The sequence below is a fragment of the Lampris incognitus genome, chromosome 3 (genome assembly GCF_029633865.1).
Source record: "Lampris incognitus isolate fLamInc1 chromosome 3, fLamInc1.hap2, whole genome shotgun sequence".
Lineage (NCBI taxonomy): Eukaryota > Metazoa > Chordata > Actinopteri > Lampriformes > Lampridae > Lampris > Lampris incognitus.
The window spans coordinates 8,140,083-8,167,540 of NC_079213.1; the positions used below are offsets into that span (position 1 = coordinate 8,140,083).

At 44.5% G+C, this 27,458-nt stretch overlaps 1 protein-coding gene across 1 annotated transcript; it reads right to left on the bottom strand.

The window, feature by feature from the left end:
- Positions 1 to 954: 954 nt before the first annotated feature.
- Positions 955 to 27,458, bottom strand: hcfc2 (host cell factor C2). Its single transcript, XM_056275856.1, is given in 18 exon segments — positions 955 to 3,226; positions 3,726 to 3,792; positions 5,610 to 5,907; positions 6,253 to 6,438; positions 10,706 to 10,849; positions 11,175 to 11,230; positions 11,342 to 11,452; positions 11,560 to 11,683; positions 13,989 to 14,053; positions 14,711 to 14,920; positions 19,421 to 19,651; positions 23,038 to 23,141; positions 23,250 to 23,334; positions 23,445 to 23,647; positions 26,281 to 26,441; positions 26,537 to 26,685; positions 27,292 to 27,400; positions 27,402 to 27,458. Coding segments are annotated over 18 exon segments (2,370 nt in total). The 3' UTR covers positions 955 to 3,216.

The window sequence follows — 27,458 nt, forward strand, 5'->3', positions numbered from 1 at the left end:
CATTACCGCCACCAGCTGGTATGGCGTGTGGATCAGCGTGTCTATTATTCAGTCAATAATGGATGGATGAAAGTCAAGTCAATTTTATTTGGATAGCCCAGTATCACAAATTACAAATTTGCCTCAGTGGGCTTAGCAGCAACACAACATCCTGCCCTTGGACCCTCTCATCGGATAAGGAACAACTCCCTAAAAAAAAAAAACCCAAAACCTTTTAACAGGGAGAAAATTAGGAAGAAATCTCAGGGAGAGCAACAGAGGAGGGAGCTCTCTCCCAAGACGGACAACGTGCCATGGATGTTGTGTTTACACAATTTATAGAATACAATATTCAAAGAGGATAAACAGAATTATAATGGACTTATAAAATTAGTACACTTAGAGAGCCACGAAACCGGAGTCCAATTCTATGTAGTGCAATCCTACATGGCTAAAAAACATGATTCTGATAAATAAATACAAACTTCACAATTTAATGATTTCCCAAAAACCCCTCTTCAGCTCGTTTCTATGCCTTTACCACTCATTGACTCCGTAAACACGTCTCTCTTCTCTATATGATGAAACTATTCAGTACGTAGTCCATCAGTTTGGCCTGTTATGGGGTCTTCCTTGTTAAAAGATCATGTCGAGGCAGTACCTTCTGGACACACCAGTGCAATGTTATCTTTTTTTAAGAAGAACAATAAGAAACCTGAACGTGACTTTTCTCTTTCCTTGTTAGTGGTGAGAGCCCCCACCTGTCGTGCAAGAGGAAGGGGCGTTTATAAATGAGTGGCAACCTCCGAGAAAATAAATTTGAACAAAGAATTTATCTCCTACAGACACCAGAGGTGCAGCTCTGAAGCTAACCCAGCAGCACCTGGACCTGCCTGGAGAAAAGTTAAATTTCCTCTCGAGAAAGAGTTTCCTCATGTAACTGAAGATTACACCGGTTGACAACAGCAAATTTATTTGTTTTTAATAAATCATACATGTACATATCAAAAGCCATGCCATTTCAGCTCTATATTCCCCATATCAACATGTACATGCCCAAAGGCAATGGCAGATACAAGTCTATCATTATTTAGATAGATCAGCACAAGTGCAGTTTGAATGGCCCACCAATCAGTTCCTGTCAGTAACAGCAGTGTTATTACACATTTCTTCATCTCAAAGACAGGATGTCATTAACAACTTAATATCTACTTAGACCTCTGATACATCCAATTCATATCAAAAACCCAACAACTGCTGCGCTTCCTTTCATTCATACTGCATGGTGTTGGATTAAAATACCGGAGGCGTCCGGGTAGCATAGCGGTCTATTCCATTGCCTACCAACACGGGACTCGCCGGATCGAATCCCTGTGTTACCTCCGGCTTGGTCAGGCGTCTCTACAGACAGAATTGGCCGTGTCTGTGGGTGGGAAGCCGGATGTGGGTATGTGTCCTGGTCGCTGCACTAGCGCCTCCGCTGGTCGGTTGGGGCGCCTGTTCAGTGGAGGAGGGGTAACTGGGGGGAATAGCGTGATCCTCCCATGCGCTATGTCCCCCCTGGTGAAACTCCTCACTGTCAGGTGAAAAGAAGAGGCTGGCAACTCCACATGTATCGGAGAAGACATGTGGTAGTCTGCAGCCCTCCCCGGATTGGGGGGGGGGGGGGGTTTGGCACCAGGATGGCTTGGAGGAGTAGGGTAATTGGCCAGATACAACTGGGGAGAAAAAGGGGGGGGGGTCTAAATACCAGTATTGAAACAGTAACTGGAGTCAAGCGGACTTGAGTGTAAGATAATTTCATTGTGATCTCCCCCATGTCTGAAATGGTCTACTGAGGAAAAAATGGGACAGACATATATGAAGAGGTAATACGGAGCTGCAGACACAGGGAGATCATGCAAACTCTACACAGAGGATGACCCGGGATGACTCCCAAGGTTGGACAACCCCGGGGCTCGAACCCAGGACCTTCTTGCTGTCAGGCGACTGCGCTAACCACTGCGCCACCGTGCCACGAGGGCATGGTGACATCAGGTGAATCAGCCGTACTTAATTTTCCCTAGGTGTGAATGTGTGTGTCGGCCCTGGGTTGGACTGACGGCATGTCCAGGGTGTCTCTCTGCCTGCCGCCCAATGACTGCTGGGATAGACTACAGCATCCCTGCAACCCTGAGTAAGGATAAGTGGTTTGGATAATGAATGAATGAATATGGAGCTGTCGTGGATGCAGTTTTAACCCTGTAAAACATCCTTCATACTGACCAAGCAAATGATAAGTTGCTCGAGTTATTTTTCTCCTAACAAGTACAAATTAGTGCAAATGAAGTGAGATAATTTCCTTTGTTCCAGGAATTTCTAGAAACAAGTAAATATCTTGAAACGAAGCCGAATACGGAAAATTCCAACTCAAGCATTGGGGAGAAAATGCTTGATTAACAAAATCTTTTTGAAAGAAACCAATATGTATTGGAAGCAAGTAAAAACATCTCACCCATCAGCAGGCAGTTCGCTTTGTTTAAGAACAATAATCATTGGAGAATACACTGAAGAGTAACGCATGGCTTTACTCCCCACTGCCAAATTAAAACAAAACCAAAACGGACCTTCTCCCTGTCCCTACAGACACAATAGGCCGTGTCTGTGGGTCTGGGGTGGGGGTGGAGCAGTGATCGGGACGGCTTGGGAGAGTGGGGTAACTGGCCTGATACGACTGAGGAGAAATAAAAAGGGGAGGGGCAAAAACAAAGGATCTTCTCCGAAAGAACAAGTCGTCACCCATAAACATGGGTGGATGGATTCTGATGGAAGTTCATTTAATAATGTTAGCAATAACACTGAACTGTGCCGAAAATAAAATTTGATTAAAGTATTTACCCGAGCAATTAAGAAATAAGACACCAGGCCCAAAACACAACTTATAAACCACAATTCATTCAAAACTGCAACAACATGAAAAGAGCCATTCTCAAAACACATGTACAGTTTGGTTAAGGTATTCATTATATATCATTAAAAAAACAGCTATTTTACAAAACTAATCTGTCAATAAATTCAGTGGAAAAAATATCTATTCATTTAAATGAAAACAAAAAAGATTAAATATATGAAAATAAGTTAAAACTATACAGCGAATGCAACACACAAATTTTTGTATACCAGATAATGAGTCCACCTTTCGGAGTGCACATCTCGTATTGTCTTTCCTGCAGACCGCAAAACGCCAGACTGAAGACTTCAGCTCGAGCTTCAAGGAGAGACAAGAACAGGACAGAAAAAATAAGGTCAAGATTTAGGACTCCTTGTTGGAACAAAAGAAAAATACAAACAAGGGAAGCTTCTAGAAATGGTGTCAGATTTGAGAAGAGTCCATTTTCACAAGATTTTCATTGGGAGTGACAAGGACAGGATTAGGAACGAGCATAATAGAGGAACAGCTCAGGTTGGACGGTTTAGAGACAAAGCAAGAGAGACAAGATTGAGATGGCTTGGACATGTGTGGAGGAGAGATGCTGGGTATATTGGGAGAAGGATACTGAATATGGAGCTGCCAGGGAGGAGGAAAAGAGGAAGGCCAAAGAGGAGGTTTATGGATGTGGTGAGGGAGGAGATGCAGGTGGCTGATGTGACAGAGGAAGATGCAGAGGACAGGAAGAGATGGAAACGGATGATCCAATGTGGCGACCGCTAACGGGAACAGCCAAAAGTAGTAGTAGTAGTAGTAGATTTGAGAAGAGTCCATTTACCTGTCAGCTGCATCCTGGCCCGCCGTGGTAGGGCTATCTGGCCTGTTTGATCGCAGTTTGCTTGTATCTGGAAGAAGACAGACATCCCCAATCAGAGATAAGCTAGCAGGAGGCAGAGCAGGATGAAAGGTGTTTGACGAGTCCTGTGTGCTCAAACTGGTGGTAAAACTGATCTGTATGGTTGATGAGATATGCTCAGAGGAATTTACACTTGAGAGCAAGAATAGAGCAAGAGATAGAGGATGGCATTAGCATAAATAAATACACATGGTTTAAAGAGGAATTGTACTTGGTCAATTACCCCACTCTTCCGAGCCATCCTGATCCCGGTCACTGCTCCACCCCCTCTGCCAATCCGGGGAGGGCTGCAGACTACCACGTGTCTCCTCCGATACATGTGGAGTCACCAGCCGCTTCTTTTCACCTGACAGTGAGGAGTTTCACCAGGGGGACATATCACGCTATTCCCCCCAGTTGCCCCTCACCCCCGAACAGGCGCCCCGACCGAGATTCAAGATTAAAGAGTTTTATTTGTCACATACACACAAGTACAAGTCCCGAGTGCAGTAAAATGGGAAAAAAAAGGTACGAGCTCCGAAATGAAATGTGCAAACAACAAAGTACAACAGGTACACACGCATTCCAATTTGCAATATACAATTTACAATCAACAGCTTAAGAACTCTCTGTAAAAAGAAAACAGACAGCACAATATATACAGTAATATAACATATGCACATACATTGCTCCGGGAACCGCCACATCCGGGGCGTGAACCTGGATCTCCCGCACCACGGGCGACAACGTTAACCAGTCGACTAAAGGGTCTGACACAAAGCACTTAAAAAATAGAAAGCTGAGGTATATGTGCTGAAATATGAGGTATGTATGTACTGACACCAACGTAGCGAATTCGGAGGGCAACCACAGGAATCGAGCAGAGGAGGCGCTAGTGCAACGACCAGGACATACCCACATCCGGTTTCCCACCCACACACACGGCCAATTGTCTGTAGGGACGCTCGACCAAGCCAGAGGTAACATGGGGATTCGAACCAGTGATCCTAGAATAGACCGCTACGCTACCCGGACACCCCTTCCCCTGTAAGTTTGATATGACTGACAGAAAATGTTTTTGAAACTAGAGTTACGGTGGTACGGCTTGGTTGGAAACGGATATAATGGTTGGAAAGGTCTCCAGCAAAATCTGTTGGTTAGAAGGTGAACGCACTATTGGAAAGCAGCAGGTCTGAGGTCAGTGTTCTTTACCCTTATTGTACGTAGAGTGACGTTCAACACTTGAAGCTTCCAACTATCACAAGAGCTTTGATAAAACTTTGATATCATGTACTTTAATTTATTTTGTTGTTGTTGAAATGTGCCCAGTATTCCAAGGCTGTAAGAATCAGTAGCCAAGCGAAACAACGTTTTTGGCAGAGTGCAAACACTTTGATATTATTCATTTTAATTTCTTTTTGTTATTGTTGAAAACACATCGTTCCAAGACTATACACTGTCAGATTCTTTGTAAAACTCACCCAGTTGTTTATTTTTTCTTAAATGTGTGTTATATAAATGACTTACTTATTGAAACACATTACATCAGCATTTAGCACTGACTTAATGTCGGGCCCTGTGGAATCTGTGTTATTGCTTTTTTAAATTCTCGATTCCATCGGTGATTCTGTTATCACAGAAACTACAGGGCCCTACCTTAACGCTGCCATCAATCTGTCACTGGCCCGTGCTGGGCCCCCGTCAAAAAAGACACTTGCCACCAGGCCAAACAACCTTTCTGGGGGAAACCAAACTTTTGTAGATTTTTGTCTTGCTCAAGGGTATCTCAGTGGTGGTTATCAAGAGAAGGGAGAACACTATTCCTACCTTGGATCCAGCGGATCTGTGTTGCAGGGCCATAGCCCTGCTCGTTCTTTGCAGCGATGCGGAAGACGACGGCTGGCCGGTTGGGTGTGGAGCAGTCGATCTGTGCATTATCCAGATGGCTGGAGTTAACTGTGCAGCAAGTCTTGGTGCCACGGTAGATGCGGATGAAGGCCATCTGGCCAGGTCCCTCAGAGCTGCTCAAACGGCTCTTCTTCACTGCCAGATACATGGAGTACTCCAGGATTTTCCCTGAGGGAGAGGGCGGGGCTTCCCATGTAATGTGGACAGAATCATTGGCCTACAGTGAGAGGAGGAGGAGCCACGGCAGAAAACAGGAAGAAGGGACAAGGAAACAGAGGTGAGTTGGGGAAAAGACTGCAGTCATTGGACTACTGGTCCAATAGGTATGTGAATGAATATTAACTCATCAATGAAAACCAAATCCAATACATCATGACAAGATACAACACTAACAGTGCCCAAAACAAACACACACACACACACACACACACACACACACACACACACACACACACACACACACACACAGACACACACAAAAGACCCACAAGCATCTAGGAGGACAGTCATACTCGACCTCGAGTGACCGCCGATGATGACGACTATATACTCTGTACTTCACCTTGGTGATTCTGACAGCAGAGGGCGCCCCAGGGAAGCCGGGCTGGCAGGTCTTGAACTCACTGATGGGGCTGAAGTCTCCCTGGCCACAGCAGTTGATGCCCGCCACCCTGAGGCGGTAGCTGTGGCCTGCAGCCAGCTCCCTCTTCTCCCTGCCCTCATAGTCCTGAGGCCCCGGAAGCTTCCGCTGGATGGAGGACAGGTGATTTATTAAGTTTTATCCCTGCTGACTTGTCCATTACATATCGACTCTGTCCATCTTTTCTCAGTGGTTTCTCCGTTTACGCCCATTTCATTGCTCTTATTCATTTGTTTGTTTTTACTGTATTAGTTGTTCAGCACTTAATGACTTTATTTTAAGAAAGACACAAAAAAAGACAAAGAAATGAAAGAAATTCCAGAAAATGGAGATAGGAAATGACAGACTTCTTTGTTCATAGATTTCAACCTGAAGCGAATTTTTGCCACTACATCTTTGTTCTGGCACCTTTTCAGGCAACCTCTCGACTAGGGGTGCGGGGTATATGAAGTAGACGGTATAAATGATATAAATTTGGCCTACAGTAGAGATTTGGACTCTACCAACCAATCGCGATAACGCCTGTTGATGACGTCATCGTATCTGCTTCAGTGTGACAATGGCTTCAAGCACAGAGACCAAGGAGCAGGAGGAGCTGGTTAAAAAAAAAACGGTGCTACGTCAGCAATTTGGACTTGGTTCGGATTTTAAAAGTCGGCTAGTGAGCAGAAAAATGTCATTCGCAAGATGTGTCGAATGACAGTGCCTGCAAACAAAGGTAACACGAGCAATTTGTTCTACCATATAAAAACAAAACATGTCTTCGAGTATGAGGAGAGCCAGAGGATGCGCTCAACTCAAACGCCCAGTCAGTCTCCGAACACAGGAGGAAGAAAAAAGTTTGCCCTACTACCCGACCGCAGACCTCTATTGCGCAAGCTTTTTCGAAGAGTACTCCCTATGATAAAAAGAGTAAGTGTTGGACTGACGTTACAAAAGCCATTACGATACACTTATGCAAAGACATGGTCCCTTTCCAAACAGTGGAACGCAGCGGGTTTAGAGACATGATCAAAACCCTTGATCCACGACACGTCGTGCCGAGCCGCAAGTACTTTAATGAGACAGAAATGCCCAAACTGTATGGCCAGCTCCGAGAGAAAGTTGAAAAAGACCTCCGTGAATTAAAGTGTTTCACAACTACTACGGACTTGTGGTAGAGTCGCACCATGGAGCCTTATATCAGCCTCACGAAGCAAGTGAACTGGAGTAAACACCAAAGTTTAGTGTTTGTGTTTGCAGCTTGATTTTAATTTGAAATACGCTGGTTTTTTTTCTTAACTGAAAAGATGCTAAGTGTACTTTAAGTATTTCTTTCTTAAAAAATATCTGCAACTTGAGAAATTTGGTGCTGAGTAACACTTTTGCACGATAGAACAAAAGCCTGTTGTACTTGAAGTAGTGTTATTTAGAGTATCTATTTTATTTTTGTGTTCTTTAAGATGTAGAAAAATTAGTGTTTTGTAACTTTTGCACTATTTTGCATTACAGAAAACAACCTGTTGTACTTGAAGTACTGTTTACAATATCTAGTTTATCATTGTGTTCTTGAAGTGAGAAATTATTGATGGCAACCTTTTCACTGTTTTTGCAATTTGCATTATAGAAAACCTCTTTTACTTGAAGTACTGTTTACAATATCCACTTTATTTTTGTGTTCTTGAAGAAGTGACCAATTGCTGTTGACAACATTTTCACTATTTTGCATTATAGAAAACAGCCTGTTGTACTGTTTTTATTTAAAATATCAGCAATGTTATTTGTCTTCGTTTGCACTATTTTGCACCATAGAGTGGTGAGTTTTAATTTTGAGTTTTGAGATCTGCACAATAAATGTTCTCAAAATTATATCTGTTTTTGTTTTTTTTTTGTTGTTTTTTATTTATTTTCTATCAATTTAGCTTTGCTAAGGGACTATATAACCCATTCAGAAACACTTCCATTATAATTTTCACACTTAAGTTTATATTGCGCTATATACTGTTACCGTGAAGGGATTCAATTTATACCGCGATATGAATTTTAGGTCATATCGCCCAGCCCTACTCTCGACCCTGCCAGAGTGGCATCTCCAGCACGGCGAGCCTGGCGGGCACAATAAACTGTACGGGCAGCATCTGACCGACTCATCAGTGTAACTACACACAAACCTACTTGCTCTAGGAACCCAAACAGAAACGCACCTCATCAATGAAATAGCACATGCACACATTAACGGGACGTGGCGCAGGAGTCAGCGGAGGTGGAGACAGGGATATGAGTGACCTCATCGATAGCAGCATTTGTGCGCACACAACTAGTATATTACCTTGTTATGCAGCGTCGCATTACAAATCCAAAGTTATCAAGCAGTATACAATCACTGTGGTCTGCAACTGTAATAACGCATCATCCAAAGCAACATTTCAGAGCAGGGAAACCCACTGCTTTCTGGGCCTTAACGTACAGCAAAAATAACACACCTTGTAATAATGCAAAACAGACTCACCAGTGATGTTCACTGCTTGGAAAGAAAAGATGCGCAACAATCTTTCATCTGGGCAAACTTGTCCATAACTTTTCTGTCCAAGTCCACCAATCCATGAATAGAATTCATTTTGTACTTGGCCAACTACCCCACTCCTCCGAGACGTGCCGGTCGCTGCTCCACCTCCTCTGCTGATCCGAGGAGGGCTGCAGACTACCACATGCCTCCTCTGATACATGTGGAGTCGCCAGCCGCTTCTTTTCACCTGACAGCGAGGAGTTCGCCAGGGGGACGTATCGCATGGGAGGATCACGCTATTTCCCCCCGGTCCCCCCACCCCCCCGGACAGGTGCCCCGAGCGACCAGAGGAGGCGCTAGTGCAGTGAGCAGGACACACACCCACATCCGGCTTCCCACCTGCAGACACGGCCAATTGTGTCTGTACGGACGCCCGACCAAGAGGTAACACAGGGATTCGAACCAGCAATCCCCATGTTGGTAGGCAACGGAATAGACCGCCACGCTACCCAGACACCCCCACATTTTCAACTGTTGGTATACCAAATGCATTTAATCTCTGTTGCCCCATGGTGTTGTGTGTACGTCTTACTACTTTTCAATGTTGAAAAATGTCTCTGCACGCTGATACCGTAAACAACATTTACTAAATGTCTTGACGTATGTAATTCTATTATTTTTATTGGCTGCTCTGCTCCGCATGTGGCCCACATGACGTGCCCCACAGCTCATTACTGAAAGCACATTGAACACAGTGTTTTCAACTGCTCACTTGGTTAAACGAATGCTGACGGGCCGGCCCCATGCTCACCAAATGAAGACTGCTAGGAGAGGTACTGACCTTTACACAACAGGTACAGGAAGACTTTTGGAACGTATCAGACAGTGCTCATACGTCATAAATGTGCAACAACGTTAGTTATGAAGAAAAAAAAAATTACTTGTTACACTGAATTATTGATCATGTCCTGCACTGGTGACATCTGGTGGGGCTAGGCTCCACCCCCCCCACCCCCCAAATGCTGCTGTCAAATCAGTGGAATTATGAGGACAAATTTCTGTGGTAATGTGTCTATACAGTAGTGTGGAGCCTGTAGTTGGCGCCACTGGTCAAACCAATGCATTGAGAGAGGAGCCAATCCTGATTAAACTGGTCCAAAATGACACACCAGTGAAACTTTGGTTACTTAATAACCCATCCACCCATTACCCAAGCTGCTTATCCTAATTGGGGTCATGAGATGCTGGAGCCTATCCTAGCAGTCATTGGGCGGCAGGCGGTGAGACACCCTGGACAGGCCGCCAGTCCATCACAGGGCTGACACACACATTCAAACCTAGGGACAATTTAGTATGGCCAACTCACCTGACCTACATGTCTTTGGACTGTGGGAGGAAACCGGCACAACCGGAGACACAGGGAGAACATGCAAACTCCACACAGAGGACGACCCGGAACGACCCCCAAGGTTGGACAACCCCGGGGCTCGAACCCAAGACCTTCTTACTGTGAGGTGACCATGCTAACCACTGCACCACCGTGCTGCCCCTTACTTAATAATAGCCTGGTTAAAAACAGTGAACCGTCCATCCATTCCATCCATTATCCAAACCACTTATCCTGCTCTCAGGGTCGTGGGGATGCTGGAGCCTATCTCAGCAGTCATTGGGCGGCAGGCGGGGAGACACCCTGGACAGGCTGCCAGGCCATCACAGGGCCAAAATGACACACCAGTGAAACTTTGGTTACTTAATAACCCATCCAGCCATTATCAATTCACCCAAAATAGTGAACTGATTTTTTAAATTGACAAAACAAAAAATTATGCCAAAAATCATTTAAATCATCTAATTCTTATAATAAAGCTGAATTAATTTTTGGTTTTTTACCTCTTTATTGCTTGTGGACCGGCTGTTGCTGGCAGTGGACCCCTGGTTACTGTCCGGCGGGAGATAGTAATGGCTGACTTCAGAAAAAAGGGTTTTGAACACCCCAACATCAAACCACATCAAGTTCTCCGGCTCTTTTAGGACCTACAGGCAACACAATCAGCTCTCATCTCTCTGTTGCCATCATCAATCAAACATCATTTGTCTTTTAAACATAAAACTGCACTGTGCCTTATATGAGAACAGGTAAAATTTGTAGAATTTTATCTTTTTAACAAGAAGCATGTACCTATTCATAGAATCATAGCACAAGAAAGAGAGTGTGTGTATAGATATGAAGCCGCTTAGGGGAAGGGCCAAGTGCATGCATGTGTGTAAATGTGCATTTGCATGTGCTGATGGTCAGATCGATTTACACCAAAGCTGTCCAAACTATGTGAAGAACAACTTTAAAAAAAAAAATTCTGACCCAGTTTTTAGGCGCGTTGTGCTCAGTTTGTTGGTCCACTGTGACAGGTTCGACACCTATTGAAGGCAAAGAAGAGAAGAGCAACAATGGTAAAACTTTTTGAACCCAAACATATCTCTTTTACCAGTTTTACTAGTCTGGTTCACACGGCTGATAAGAAATGTCACCTTGAAGATTTATGCTAGGAGGAACATCACCTGGCTGTTGCTGAGGTGCTCTCATCTCCCCTCTTGCTGTCATTTGGGAAGACACCGTTGCGTCTGGCTGCCGTTCAGGAGCTACAGTCAACAACCAACCCAGAGGGGGGAAAGGAGTCAAAAGGTCAATGAGTCCAGGTTGTTGCAGGGGCAACAATAAAACAGTGGTCACTTTACCAAAGACTTACAGCGGCACTTTCTCTCTGTGTCTGCTTTAGTCTCTCGCTCCGAGCCCCGCCCTCGTTCTGGGTGGCGTTCTGACGAGTCATGTGACCCCCCCAAGGGCATGTCCTGCTGCACAGCTGGTTTGAACTGAAAAAGAGGAGGGAGAGGAGGCCGTTCCGTTCAAGTGAAAGACTTTACTGGTCCAATATGGAAGAAACTTGGTTAGAGCGATACATGACACACAAAGAAACAGAAACAAAAAAGCAAAGAAGATCCCCCCCCCCCCCGTTTTCCTCCCCAATTGTACTTGGCCAATTACCCCACTCTTCCGAGCCGCCCCGGTCTCTGCTCCACCCCCTCTGCTGATCCGGGGAGGGCTGCAGACTACCACATGCCTCCTCCGATACATGTGGAGTTGCCAGCTGCTTTTCACCTGACAGTGAGGAGTTTTGCCAGGGGGACTTAGCGCATGGGAGAATCACACTATTCCCCCCAGTTACCCCTCCCCCCTGAACAGGCGCCCTGACCGAACAGAGGAGGCGCTAGTGCAGCAACCAGGACACATACCCACATCTGTCGTCCCACCTGCAGACACGGTCAATTGTGTCTGTACCGACCAAGCCAGGGGTAACACGGGGATTCGAACCAGATATCCCCGTGCTGGTAGGTAACAGAATAGACCGCCACACTACCTGGACGCCCAAGAAGATATTTAAATGACATTGTTGCTCATTGCTGAGTTGTTCTTAAATTGCATTTTTATCCCTGACGGCCTGGGACCGAATCCCATCCGAAAATATCTGGCTAGTGTCTCCACTATTCTTTCTTCCTCTCAACTATCCTGCTACCATACAACAGTCCATTAAATGAAAAGAAAATGAACAACTGAATGTGTAGGAGACAAACGAGGAAGCATAGGCATGAGTTTATCTGTTAAAAGTTTTTTACTTTATTTTTGATTTTCCCCTTTTTCTCCCAATTTAGTAGCCAATCGATCCCTATTTTAGTTGAAACTCCCACCCTCGTACTGTACGCGTTCGCCAACTGCATCTCTCCGGCCGGCAGTCTCGAAGGAGACGCCTCGCCACTTTCGTGACAAGGTGAATCCAGGCCGAACCACTGCTTTTTCCGACACACACAGAGACGCATTCATGTGACGAACACAAGCTGACTCCGCCTAGCTCCCGAAGACAGCGTTGCCAATAATTGCTGCTTCATCGAGTCCAGCCATAGTCGGATCTGACGAGACCGAGCCGCGAACCCCGGTCCCCAGTGGGCAACTGCATCGACACAAAGCCGATGCTTAGACCGCTACACCACCGCGGACCCGATCTGTTAAAAGTTTAGCGGGTTTATGGCCCAGGAAGTTACACATATTTATGAATGAATGAGAACTTCAGACTGACTGGTTCAGGCTGCAGTCGTCTGAACATGCAAGGACAGCCTCCAGTGATCCCACTCATGGGTCAATGGAGCCGTCTTTGAAACTCTGGGCTCTCAAAGAAACAGGCCATAGACATCAATGAAGGTAAATGGACTGCATTTACATAGCGCTTTTCTAGTCAACCCACCACTCAAAACGCTTTACAGTGTATACCTCACATTCACCCATTCACACACTGATGGCGGAGGCTGCCATGCAAGGTGGCAATCTGCTCATCAGCAGCAGTTAGGGGTTCAGTGTCTTGCTCTAGAACACTTAGACACGCTCTCCGCAGGAGCCGGGGATCGAACCAGTGACCTTCCAATTACCAGATGACCCACTATGCCGCCCCATAGCAGGTATCAGTGATCTTAACATTTATTCATTTCATGAAATATAAATGACTCCAAAAAAAAATCAAATCAAATAAAAAAATCAAATGAGGATTTAAATGTTCACCCATCCATCCATCCATTATCCAGGCCGCTTATCCCAATCGGGGTTGGGGGATGTTGGAGCCTATGCCAGCAGTCATTGGGCGGTAGGCAGGGAGACACCCTGAACAGGCCACCAGGCCATCTCTCACAAACTCTCACACACACACACACACACCACCTAGGGACAATTTAGTATGGCCGATTCACCTGACCTACATGTCTTTGGACCGTGGAAGGAAAGCAGAGCACCCGGAGGAAACCCATGCAGACACGGGGAAAACATGCAACCTTCACACAGACGACGACCTGGGACGACCCCCAAGGTTGGACTACCCCGGGGTTTGAACCCAGGACCTTTTTTAATAATGACAAAAAAAACTATTTTTATACCAAGCAATCTAGGTCCAGGTTCCCAGTTCAAGCAGGGACTTTCATTTAGTGCATTTACATCTAAATGAACTTTTATGTGGTTACAGGTATTGAACAAATGTTCTGAAAGTGACTTAGCCAATCGCATAAGAGTACAGGTACAATGGCTGTGTATGCACATTGTGGTTATAGACATGAAACGCATTAAATGAGGCACGTTTACCAGTTTTAACGCTTTTTCTTTGTCTGTCTGGGTGTCTTCACCCACAGGCTGAGAGGACTGGACACCTGTGGAAAGAAAGCACAGTAAGAACAACATGAGAGAAATGTCAGGGAGGTTGTAAAGCAGACGTAAATCAAAACTGAGATTTTACCAAAATTGAACTTAAAAACTACAGACTTTTTACTGGCAGTTAGGATTAACTATATAGTCCAATTTTATAACTGAGAAGAGAAGAAAATATACTGCATGAAGTGCGGACCAGTCAGAAGCTGGGTATGGATAGTGGGATGATTTCTCATTAGAAAACAAAATGCAAATCAGGAACTTTGAATAAACTTTAGGATGTCAAAAACACAACTTATGATTTAAGGCAGACATATTTACACAGTTCCACTTCTTGTAAAGAAAAGCTGTCTCAAATGCATTTTTGTACTGGTAGCCAAATAAAAAAAGTAAGTCACTTGACATGCATTTTATTTTGGAAGCAACGTCGGATGCTCTATTAAGCAGGGGAAAACACACAGCATTTTTTTTTTACATGTAAAATAAGACAGGTTACATGAACAAACAAGGGATGCATGGCGTTTACAGTATTCTGGACCGATGAAGGCCTCGAGTATTGGAACTATACTTTAAGACACCAGTAAACCTTTAAAGAACCCACAGACACTCAGACATAAAAAGACAGAGGGGGTTGCTGGGTAATATCCTAATCCTCTCACTTGCTTGATTTTCAGGCGTTCTGTCGCTCGCCTCCATGTCAGCTGGAGCAATAGTCATGGTTGGTGGATCGGTGGGGGGAGGGCTGGGGAGCGATACTGGCTGAATTTGAAGGATGTAGCACTCCGCTGCAGCCAGGGGACGCCAGGCCACGTGGAGCACACTGACCGTGGACTTGACAAGTAGCACTGCATCAGGGGTGGCGGGTCGATCTGAACAAAGTATAAATATTGAGTGCTATTAGTAGTAGTAGTAGTAGGATAAGTACTGCACATATACTGATGAGACAAAACTTTGTGACCATTCACAGGTGAACCAAATAACATTCATCATCTCCAAACAAGGGCACATGTCAAGGTCTGGACAGATTAGATGGTAAGTGAAAAGTCAGTTCTCATAGTCAACATGCTGGATGCAGGAGAAATGGGCAGGAGAGTAAAGACCTGAGCGACTTTGACAAGGACAAAATTGCTATGGCCATATGACTGGGTCAGAGCATCTCTGAAACAGCAAGGCTTGTGGGGTGCTCCCGGTCAGCAGTGGGGAGTACCTACAGACAGTGGTCCAAGGAGGGACAAATCACAAACCGGCAACAGGGTGTTGGGCGCCGAAGGCTCATAGATGTGTGAGGGCAACAAAGGCTATCCCATCTGGTCTGAACCGACAAAAGGTCTACTGTAGCACAAGTCACAAAAATGTTTTAAAGATGGTTATGGGAAGAATGTGTCACAACACACAGTGCATTGCACCCTGCTGCATATGGGACTGCGTAGCCGCAGACTGGTCGAAGTGCCCATGATGACCCCTGTCCACTGTCAAAATGGCTACAATGGCCACGCGAGCATCAGAACTGGACCTTGGATCAGTAGAAGAAGGTTGCCTGGTCCAATGAGTCCCATTTTCATTTAGATCACATGGATGGCCGTGTACGTGTGCGCCGTTTACCTGGGGAAGTGATGACACCAGATTGCACTGTAGGAAGATGACAAGCCGGTTGAGGGAGTATGACGCTCTGGACAATGTTCTGCTGGGAAACCCAGGGTCCAGCCATTCATCTGGACATCAATTTGACACGTGCCGCCTACCTAAACATCGTTGCAAACCAGGCACACCTCTTCATGGCAATGGTATTACCTGATGACAATGGCCTCTTTCAGCAGGACAGTGCACCCTGCCACACTGCACACAGTGTTTTGGAAAGGTCTGAGGAACATGATGAAGTGTTCAAGGTGTTGCCCTGGCCTCCAAATTCTCCAGATCTCAATCCAACTGAGCATCTGTGGATGTGCTGAACTGACAAGTCCGATCCACGGCGGCTCCACCTTGCAACTTACAGGACTTGAAGGCTCTGCTGCTAATGTTTTGGTGCCAGATACCACAAAGAGTCCATACCTCAGTGGGATGGCGCTGTTTTTGGCAGCACACGGAGGACCAACAGCATATTAGGCCAGGGCTCCAGACTGCGACCGATTGGTCGCATTTTGCGACCATCTTATTTTTCAAGGTACGAGTAATTTTTTTCACTCGTACCTCATACTGGTGTGACTGCACAATTAATGGATATTTAGGACAAAAAATGTATTTTTTCATTGTCTGATTGAAACTGTTCTGGTCTGATTGTGCCTTACAACCATCTACAATAGTCACTCATGGTGGGGGAGGCCGAGGATGGTGGAGGCCAATGTTTGACTAACTATCATACTTGTTCTAATGACCTCGGAGGACAATGTTATGATGTTCATAACAGCAATTCAATGCACCGACCTGTCTGTGAATGTTCTCATTCATCCAGGTCATGGTTATCCAAAGGAGCTGAATCAAGTGCAACTGGACTTGGTATATATCCGTGGTATACACTACCGTTCAAAAGTTTGGGATCATATTGAAATGTCCATATTTTTGAAGGAAAAGCACTGTACTGTTCAATGAAGATAACTTTAAACTAGTCTTAACTTTAAAGAAATACACTCTATACATTGCTAATGTGGTAAATGACTATTCTAGCTGCAAATGTCTGGTTTTTGGTGCAATATCTACATAGGTGTATAGAGGCCCATTTCAAGCAACTATCACTCCAGTGTTCTAATGGTACAATGTGTTTGCTCATTGGCTCAGAAGGCTAACTGATGATTAGAAAACCCTTGTGCAATCATGTTCACACATCTGAAAACAGTTTAGCTCGTTACAGAAGCTACAAAACTGACCTTCCTTTGAGCAGATTGAGTTTCTGGAGCATCACATTTGTGGGGTCAATTAAACGCTCAAAATGGCCAGAAAAAGAGAACTTTCATCTGAAACTCGACAGTCTATTCTTGTTCTTAGAAATGAAGGCTATTCCATGCGAGAAATTGCTAAGAAATTGAAGATTTCCTACACCGGTGTGTACTACTCCCTTCAGAGGACAGCACAAACAGGCTCTAACCAGAGTAGAAAAAGAAGTGGGAGGCCGCGTTGCACAACTGAGCAAGAAGATAAGTACATTAGAGTCTCTAGTTTGAGAAACAGACGCCTCACAGGTCCCCAACTGGCATCTTCATTAAATAGTACCCGCAAAACACCAGTGTCAACATCTACAGTGAAGAGGCGGCTGCGGGATTCTGGGCTTCAGGGCAGAGTGGCAAAGAAAAAGCCATATCTGAGACTGACCAATAAAAGAAAAAGATTAAGATGGGCAAAAGAACACAGACATTGGACAGAGGAAGACTGGAAAAAAGTGTTGTGGACGGATGAATCCAAGTTTGAGGTGTTTGGATCACAAAGAAGAACGTTTGTGAGACGCAGAACAAATGAAAAGATGCTGGAAGAATGCCTGACGCCATCTGTTAAGCATGGTGGAGGTAATGTGATGGTCTGGGGTTGCTTTGGTGCTGGTAAGGTGGGAGATTTGTACAGGGTAAAAGGGATTCTGAATAAGGAAGGCTATCACTCCATTTTGCAACGCCATGCCATACCCAGTGGACAGCGCTTGATTGGAGCCAATTTCATCCTACAACAGGACAATGACCCTAAACACACCTCCAAATTGTGCAAGAACTATTTAGAGCAGAAGCAGGCAGCTGGTATTCTATCGGTAATGGAGTGGCCAGCGCAGTCACCAGATCTGAACCCCATTGAGCTGTTGTGGGAGCAGCTTGACCGTATGGTACGCAAGAAGTGCCCATCCAACCAATCCAACTTGTGGGAGCTGCTTCTGGAAGCGTGGGGTGCAATTTCTCCAGATTACCTCAACAAATTAACAGCTAGAATGCCAAAGGTCTGCAATGCTGTAATTGCTGCAAATGGAGGATTCTTTGACGAAAGCAAAGTTTGATGTAAAAAAAATCTTATTTCAAATACAAATCATTATTTCTAACCTTGTCAATGTCTTGACTCTATTTTCTATTCATTTCACAACATATGGTGGTGAATAAGTGTGACTTTTCATGGAAAACACAAAATTGTTTGGGTGATCCCAAACTTTTGAACGGTAGTGTATATCCGTTCGTGCCTTTCTGACTGAAAGGCACGAACTGAGGAAGCCTCTTGGATGAGAGGCGAAACGTCTTCACGGATATATACCAAGTCCAGTTGCACTTGATTCAACTCCGTTGGATGAATGCACTGACCGCGAACAATAACGTACAGTTAATACTTCAACACGATAAAAGTAGGCTGACTACTAAATTTACATGCATTGACATATCAGAAATGGGCTGGCATCGCTTCTTGGCCTTTTGGCTAAGATCAAGTGTAGAAATGGGCTGGCATTAAGTGGCTGTTGCGGGTGTTTAGAAATGGGAGTTTTGACAATCTCATACATTTAAATGCAAGCCTTGGTTACGTTAGCCAATGCCAATACTGTTTATGATTATGTTTCTATTGCAGTTGTAACCAAGCTGTGATAGCTCATCATTATAGGACACCAGACTGCAACTGAAATGGACATGAGAGCGTGCAAGTTAAAATTTCATATGGTCGCATTCATGCTACTCACACGAATGCCAGATTGGACAACATTTAGACAGTGGCACAGCTCACAATGCCCCCGCTGTTCCGCCGGTATTTACACCAGGGGCACCGAGATGGGCTGGCGCTTTTACTGAATTCATATCAAATAAAAGTCGAAAAACCGCCGGTCGATGGTGTACAGGCTAGCAATCCTCCCCCAAATGCAAATTAAAACAACTATTCATCCGCATGTAAGGTCATTGGCTAATACCAAGTTATACCAAAAAAAAAAAAAAAGGTCTGATCAAATGTTAAAGTGCTTTTCTACTCTACCGCTTTACAATGTATGCCTCATATTCACCCATTCACACACACATTCATACACTGATGGCGGAGGCTGCCATGCAAGGCACCAACCTGCTCATCAGCCATTAGGGGTTCAGTGTCTTGCTCAAGGAGACTTCGACACGCTCTCTCGAGGAGCCGGGGATTGAACCATCGACCTTCTGATTACTAGACAACCTGCTCTACCTCCTGAGCCATGCCACTCCATCAACCAAATCATGTGCTGGTGCAACCAAATGATAAGGTTGACAACACCAGTGCGCCGGTTAGTGTGGAGCCCTATATTAGGCAGGTGATTATAATGTTTTGGCTTAATCAGTGTTTTTTTTCTGTGTATAAACACACCGAACTTGAAACTCTGACTGTATAACGAGTTTCAAGTTTTCAGCTTTTCTAATGTTAACTGATTCAGGTCTTGTAGCCTATTCCTCACTTCTCACCTGTTTCCAGGTACCAGAGATCCTTACAGCAGACCTGATAGTTCCAGTTTTTACGGTATCCGTCACGCCCACTCCAGATATAGAGCCTGGAACCTATGGTGGTAGCACTGTGGCCCGCTCGGGCCCTGGGACTGTCCGAATAAGGGTCATCTCCCTGAGGACTTTGGCTCTGCAGCTGGGACTGGATCTGGTCCTCCTTGTCCATGCCCAGGCTCTGCCAGGTCATTGTTTCTGGAATTGGGAAAAAAAAAAAAAAGAAAAAGAAAAAAGAAACGAAGAAGCTAAATTCAATTTAAAATCTGAAGCAAGTATACAATCAAAGAATAACTTCAAAATGAAACGCTACATCTACTGTGAGAGCTACTGTGGAATATACTGTATAAAACTGGAATCTTTTAACCCTCTGCGACCCAAGCAGTTTCTGGGCATTTTTTTGCTCCCGTCACATTTTTACTCTATGGGCTACTTTTCACTGCAATATCCAAGTCCTGCACCTCTATAGAAACAGCACAATCATGGCTACAAGTAAGGAGACACTGAAGAACGTCTTTTGTGCAGTACAACACACCTATAGGACTATCATAAAAAAAAAAAAAAAAAGCAAGTTGAATCTTTGATCATTTATTTTACAAAAATTAAAAATAAATGGAATCTATATATAGACCACAATTAATCACAGACATTTTAATTTTAATCAGTTCATCTGGACACATTTATTGAAAGGAACGTTTCATCACTGGGTGTCTTCCTGGCTTTGACAAATGCCCAGTTAGGATAACCACACTTAAAAGCAGGGCCTGTTTAATGTGGGATTTCTCCCCTTCCCCAGCCGCTGTGTCGATGGGGACGTTGTCAAGTCAGTGGTGCAGCGTGCTGATGACTCCTAGTTTGTGCTCCAGTGGATGATGAGAGTCATTAAGTACTGGTCAGTATGTGTTGGTTTACAGTAAACATCAACAATCAAATGTGCCCCTTCACCAATTGCAAGTTCACAGTCTAAGAAGGCTAACCTGTCATTTTTCACATCCTCCCTGGTGAACTTGATGTGGTTGTCCAGAGTTAATGTGGTACGTATTGAGATTTAATTTTAACCCAGGTGTCCTCCACAAATCTGAACCAATGGCTAGGTGGTGTCCCTGGATAGGACATCAGAGCCCTCTTTTACACTTCCTCCATATACAAGTTGGCCACTACTATAGGTGAGACTGGGGAACGCAGTGGCGCCAGCAGCCGTAATCCTGTATACACCGTGTGTACATTTTTTATGACTTTGTTCGTTTTTTTTTTTAACATTCTATCTTGAAAATAAAATTGTGACAACAGCAGATCCATCTTTGGATTCTCTTTTATTGAATAATGTGCTTGAGATGCATTTTTGGCTGCGTCCACTCACTAATGTTACCCTAAGCCACTTACGCCGTTTGACACAAATACATTTGAAGGCCGATGACTGGTGTTAACGTCACTAGCTAATAGCGCACGGTGCATACAGGATTACGGCTGCCGGCGCCACTGACCCATAGCACACCCATGCCTCTGCCTATAGCGCTGCCCCCTGTATGTGAAGTACATGGACTGAAGACACACCTTCAGAAGCAGACACACGTGGTCACTGTTAAGGGTGGTCCTATTGCTACGGGTGGGGTCGTTTTGTAAATTTATCAGGACCACCTCCACTACTTCATCAACAGGAATGCACGTGAAGGGAGACGTCCCACATTAAACAGGCCCTGTTCAAGTGTGGTTATCCTAACTGGGCGTTTGTCAATGCCAGGAAGACGCCCAAACAGTGCACCAGCCGATCGAAGAGAGAAGGACAACAGCTGCCTAAGTGTAAACCAGTGGTGAGTCCATATGTGGCAGGAGTGTCGGAACAGTTGAGACGCGTATTTTCCAAACACCATGTCTCAGTTGCTTTCAAACCTCAAAACATGCTGCGCCAGAAATTGGCCCACCCCAAGAATCGGGTCCCCTGGCACAAACAGAGCAATATAGTCAAGTCAAATTTATTTGTATAGCCCATTATCACAAATTACAAATTTGCGTCAGTGGGCTTTATAGCAATACAACTTCCTGCCCTTAGATCCTCACATCGGGTAAGGAACAACTCGCCATGCAGTACCAGTTGTGAAGTACTCAACTTAAAGGCAACTAATTGTAGGCTAAGGCAAAAAGATGAGTTTTAAGTGTGGATTTAAAGGACTCAACAGACTCTGATTGTCTGATGGCAGCAGGCAGGTTATTCCACAAGAACGGGCCCCGATAGGAAAAGGCCCTGCCACCAGCTGACTTCTTTTTAAACTTGGTACACACAGGAGCCCCGTATTTTGAGAGTGAAGAGCGTGAGATGAAATGTACGGTTTAAGGAGATCAGACAGGTTAAGATGGGGAAAGCCCATTTAGGATTTTATAAGTCAGCAGAAGCACCTTGAAGTCTGATCCAACATGGACAGGGAGCCAATGAAAGGAGGCAAGAATTGGTGTAATATGGTCAAATTTTCTAGTTTTAGTTGGGATTCTAGCTGCAGCATTTTGAACCATCTGAACTTTTAGTAGTAGCATGTGGCAGACCTGAAAACAGAAAAGAAAAGAGTCGACTCATTGCAGTGGTAACACCCTTGATTTGGTTTTATGTAAAGGGATAGCTGTTTCTGATCTGAATGTCTTGCCAACCACATCTGCTGTGTCAGATCATTTTCTCATTAAATTTGAAGCATTATTGGCCTGTCCTGTTACTGTTGGCAAAGACGTAATTGCCACTCGCCACATTGGTCCATCCACTGTAGCTGCATTTGGCCAGCAGCTGCCTGAAGTCTTGGCTCCTTTCACTGTAGAGACAGACTCTGTTGAAAAGTTCACTAGTGACTTAAATGTGGCCTGCTCTAGTCTCCACAATTCAGTTGCACCTCTCACTACCATCAGTGGTAGGAGTGATTCTAAGTTTATTGTGATTCACACATTTAGGAGAGGAGAGCTTGGGAGCAATACAGGAGGATAGTGAGACGGTCTCATATAGACCAAGGTGTCAGTCTGACAATCTACACCACGAGAAATTCCCCACGACAAAGTGTGCTGTTAAGTGCTGTGAGGATTGCCATGACTTGTACATCGGGGAAACCAATCAGACGTTGACCAAGAGGATGGCACAACACAGAAGAGCTAACGTGTCTCCTCTGATACATGTGGCGTTGCCAGCCGCTTCTTTTCACCTGACAATGAGGAGTTTCGCCAGGGGGAGGTAGCGCATGGGAGGAGCACGTTATTCCCCCAAGTCCCCCCCCCCCCGAACAGGCGCCCCAACCGAATGACCAGAGGAGGCGGTAGTGCAGCAACCAGGACACATACCCATATCCGGCTTCCCACCCGCAGACACGCCAGTTGTGTCTGTAGGGACGCCCAAACAACCTAGAGGTAACATGGGGATTCAAACCGCCAATCCCCGTGTTGGTAGGCAACCGATTGTTGTTTTTGGTCGTTATGTCATTGCGTTGTTTATAATAAGGGTGGGTATACCTGCAGTCAGTTGGGACTTAAGAAGTAACTTAGATGAGTGATGAAATGTTTCTACCAATAAACGTTGTGTCCAGATGAACTGATTCAACTTTCTGTGAACCTACCTAAATTGAGCACATATAAGGAGCTGGTGCAAATCCATTCTACTTCCTGTGCGTTAGGTTTCTCGTTCTCAGGAACAGGAATCCAGCCCCCAAAAACATACATCCTGCAAACAGAGAGACATGTGGCATTGTGTGTATGCCGCCTTTAAAAGACAACTAACTATACATCGGCATTGACCTGAAAACAGCATTGATAATGAACCATTCCTTACTTGTTCGCAATGATATTTGCGGAGTGAAGACTTCTGGGAAGTGGACGAGGTCCACTGGTTTGAGGTTTAGACCACACCATCGTTTCTGAGAGAGACAGAGACAGAGCGAGATAGAGAGAGACAGAGCGCGAGTCAATTCCACTGCTGCAGTTTGGAATAATACGGATGTCTGAGGTCTCAGAAAACAGGTACTACCGAGATCAAGCTGCCAGAGGTCATCTAAGCGACGACCTTGCATCCCTCCAAAGATATAGAGCTTAGGAGAGCCCAGCTCAGTGTGGGCCACAGCAGAATGGGACTCCCGGGCTGAGGGGCCTCCGCCTTTTGTCTCCGGAATGCTCCAGCACCTCGCCCCCGAAACCGACTGGAGCTCCAGCTCATAGAAGTCATCCATGTACCTGAGAACGGTTATCAAACAGAATTAAGTTACACCGCAACCGTATACTACGATAAATTTGTTTCAACATAAAGAATGTGCAAAGGGCATCAAATCAATTTTCAAAAGCTGATAAAAATACAAGTCTAAAAAGAAGGTGTATAAGCAAACATTTACATGACCAAGATTATCTAAACCGGCAAGTAAGTACAAGAATGGGGGAATGAGAAATGTCTTTATAATAGTGTTATATATGAGTTACATATGATCTTCAGCTCTCTGTGAACAGGAACATTATCGGGACACTGTGATAGCACAGGCTAGCTCTTTTTTGCCCATTTCAAATACTGCTGTTATCTTAATTTTTAGCCACATTCATTTTTTTGAATGTTCCTGGCACTTTATAGTTCGCCATTTTCATATACAGCGGCTATAAGAAGTCTACACACACACCCCTGTTAAAATGGCAGGTTTTTGTGATCTACAAAAATGAAACCAAGATAAATCATGTTGGAACTTTTTCCATCTTTAATGTGAAATTGCAACCTATAAAAATAAAGTGAAAAACAAACATTTTAGAAAAAAAGAAAAAAGAAAAATAACTACAAAACTTACAATAACCTGGTTGCACAAATGTGCACACCATCTTGATGCATGCTCAATAATCCAGGTAAGGAAATCAAAGACGGCTGAATCATTTCATCTGAATACAACATCTATTGACTGATAAGTTGCATACGTTTCATGCACACCCTTTTATAATTAGGGATGTGGCTGTGTTCAAAATTAACCAATCCCATTCAAACTCATGTTAATGTTAAATAGTTGTTAGTATACACCTGCCATCAATTAAAGTGACTGAGATTTAACCCCAAATAAAGTTCAGCTGTTCCTGTACGATTTTCTTGACATCTTCTTGGTTGCATCCAACTGCAAAAGCCATGATCCACAAAGAGATTACAAAGCATGACCAGGATCTCATTGTTGAATGGTATCAACGAGGAGAGGGGTACAAAATAATTTCCAAGGCATTATATATACCATGGGACATTGAAGGCAATCATCTAGGCAGAAAATATGGCCCAACAGCGACATTACCAAAAAAACAGGACAACACTGAGAAGACAAGGGGTAAATTGGTCAGGGAGGCTTGCCAAGAAGCCTTCGGCAAGATTAAAGGAGCTCCAGGAATTTCTGGCAAGTACTGGTTGCTCCCTACATGTGACAACAATCTCCCATATTCTTCATATGCCTGAGCTATGGGGTAGGGGGGTAAGACTGAAACCCTTTCACATTAAAAAAAAAAAAAAAATCCAAGGCCAGCTAAATTTTGCAAAAAGATACATCCAGTCTCCTAAAACCATGTGCAAAAATGTTATGGTCTGATGAGACCAAGGTCTAACTTTTTGGCGCCAAAACAAAGCCATCCATGTGTTGTTTTGTTACAAAAAGCAACACAGCACATCACCAAAAGCATGGTGGTGACATGATGGTGGCAGCATCATGCTTTGGGACTGCTTTTCTTCAGCCGGAACTGGGCCTTTAGTCAAGGTGGAGGGAGTGATGAATAGCTCCAAATACCGGCTGATTTTGGTGCAAAACCTTCAGGCATCCGCTAGAAAGCTAAATATGAAGAGGAATTTCAACTTTCAGCCCGACAACCACTCAAAGCATATATCCAAATCAGCAAAGGAATGGCTTAACCAAAAGATTGTTTTGGAATGGCCCAGCAAAAGCCCAAACCTGAATCCAATTGAAAATCTGTGGGCTGACCTGACAAGGACTGTGATCAGGAGATGCCCTCGCAATTTGATGGGCCTAGAACATTTTTGCAAGGAACAGCGGGAAAATATTGCCAAGTGACGTGCTAAGCTGATAGACTCTTACCCAAAAATCCTCAGTACTGTAATAAATTCAAAAGATCCTTCAACAAAGTATTAGTTTAGGGGTCTGCACACTTATGCAACCAGGTAATAACCTGGTTGCATAAGTATGAGTATGTTTTTTTTTATTCCCTAAAAGGTTTCAGTTTACAACCCATAACATTCAAGTGAAAAAAAAAAACAAGTTAAAAGGTGGAAAAGGTTCTGACAAGATTTATCTCGGGTTCATTTCTTACATCACAAAAACCTGCCATTTTAACAGGGGTATGCAGACTGTTCATATCCACTGTATTTCACCATTTCTTAGCCTTTTCGGTAAAGATATTGGTAAGATGAACAGACAGATAAATAGGATGATTACTCTTAATAATGCTACTGCTACTAGCACCATAACTGCTAGTTTCTTGCATTATCACTAGATGTAGTCATTAAGAACTTTTATTAATTGTTTTATTTCAAAATCTGTTATTGCAATGTCTACTCTGCCCACTCGGCATGTATTGTTCACCCGTCCTGCCTGAGGTTTCCCGCTTTTTTCCCCTGAATTTTTTTTCTTTATATAGAGTTTTTCTTTATTCAAATCAAGGGTCTATGGGTAGAGATTGTCGTCCATTGTTACTGAATCCACCTCTTTCTCGCTGATTGAATGTAAAGCCCTGAGAATGTAACTGTCACAAAGGACTACATAAATAAACAAGACTTGATTATTACTCGGGGTAGCACTGCTACTCCTATGAGTTATACAACTATCCCTCTTCAGTAAAGAACTTACCGTGGTATATTGCCATTGGGGTCCTCACTGTCATTGGCCAGCCCTCCGAACAAATAGCATTTATTTCCCACAAGGGTGAAACTATGCCCAATCCGAGGGCAAGGTGGCAAGGCATTTTTAGGAGGTCTGGGCTTTAGTTTCTTCCAAAGCCAGCGACTTGCCTACATTACAAGGGACAAAAGATAATACTGCATGTATGACACTTCTACTATGGGGCGGGGAGTTAAAAGTCATCGAGAAAATATGAAACGCTCACCTGCAGCTCATAGAGGTTGTTGGTGTATTTGCCAAACTCCATCATGCCCCCAAAGACCAGGATGCGAGTGCCTTCACAGACAAAGCCATGGGCTGCACAACCAGGGGGTATGTCCCCTCTCACCGCAGGCAAGAACCACTGTTTAGACACTGGACAGACAAATTATGTCATCAAGTTGATGTTTGAACAAGCAGACGCTTGAACAGATGTTTGGTTTAAGAGACAATGGTCTCTAAAAACAGAATTTGACGCCATTTATACTGACAAACCTTACAGACCAACAGACTACCTGATGCTCCTACGAATGTGAGGAACTGACACTTACTTAATTGCCAACTTAAATACATCGAATCGTGTTAGCTCTCCAGTACAGGGATGAAAGCTAACATCAGGGCTAACGTAAGCTAACTAGCTGAGCTAACACTGACCCACACAGAGCGCCAATATGTAACATATGAACTTTATAGCTCTCAAGAAACGGTGTTGCCGATCGAGACTGCAAAAGGCAAGCACCGTCAAAGCCAACACATTTATTTAATTACGATAGCTTTCGTGGGGGGGGGGGCGGCAATTAAGCTAGAACACAGTAGCGCGCTGTGTGGGTTCGTGCGCTAAAAACATTAGCCGCGTGTGTTAGCGCGGGCTAGCCTGCTATCGAGAGCTAGCACCGTTGTCACGCCCAGCACCACAACCCTCGCCTCTGCACGCTAAAACCTTAGCCGCGCTACTTCCGGGCTACATTAGCGTTAGCCCACCCGTGTTGTAAACATGGAGGTCCACCGCTATGCCCTCGTTTCCCCCTCCGAACACTATGATCAGTTCGCGGATGGCCACCGCCCGGTGGCCGTGTCTCGACCGCGGCACACACGCCGGTGAAGAAGCGCGCTCTCCTCCATGACGGCTGGTCGGTAACGCCGGACAT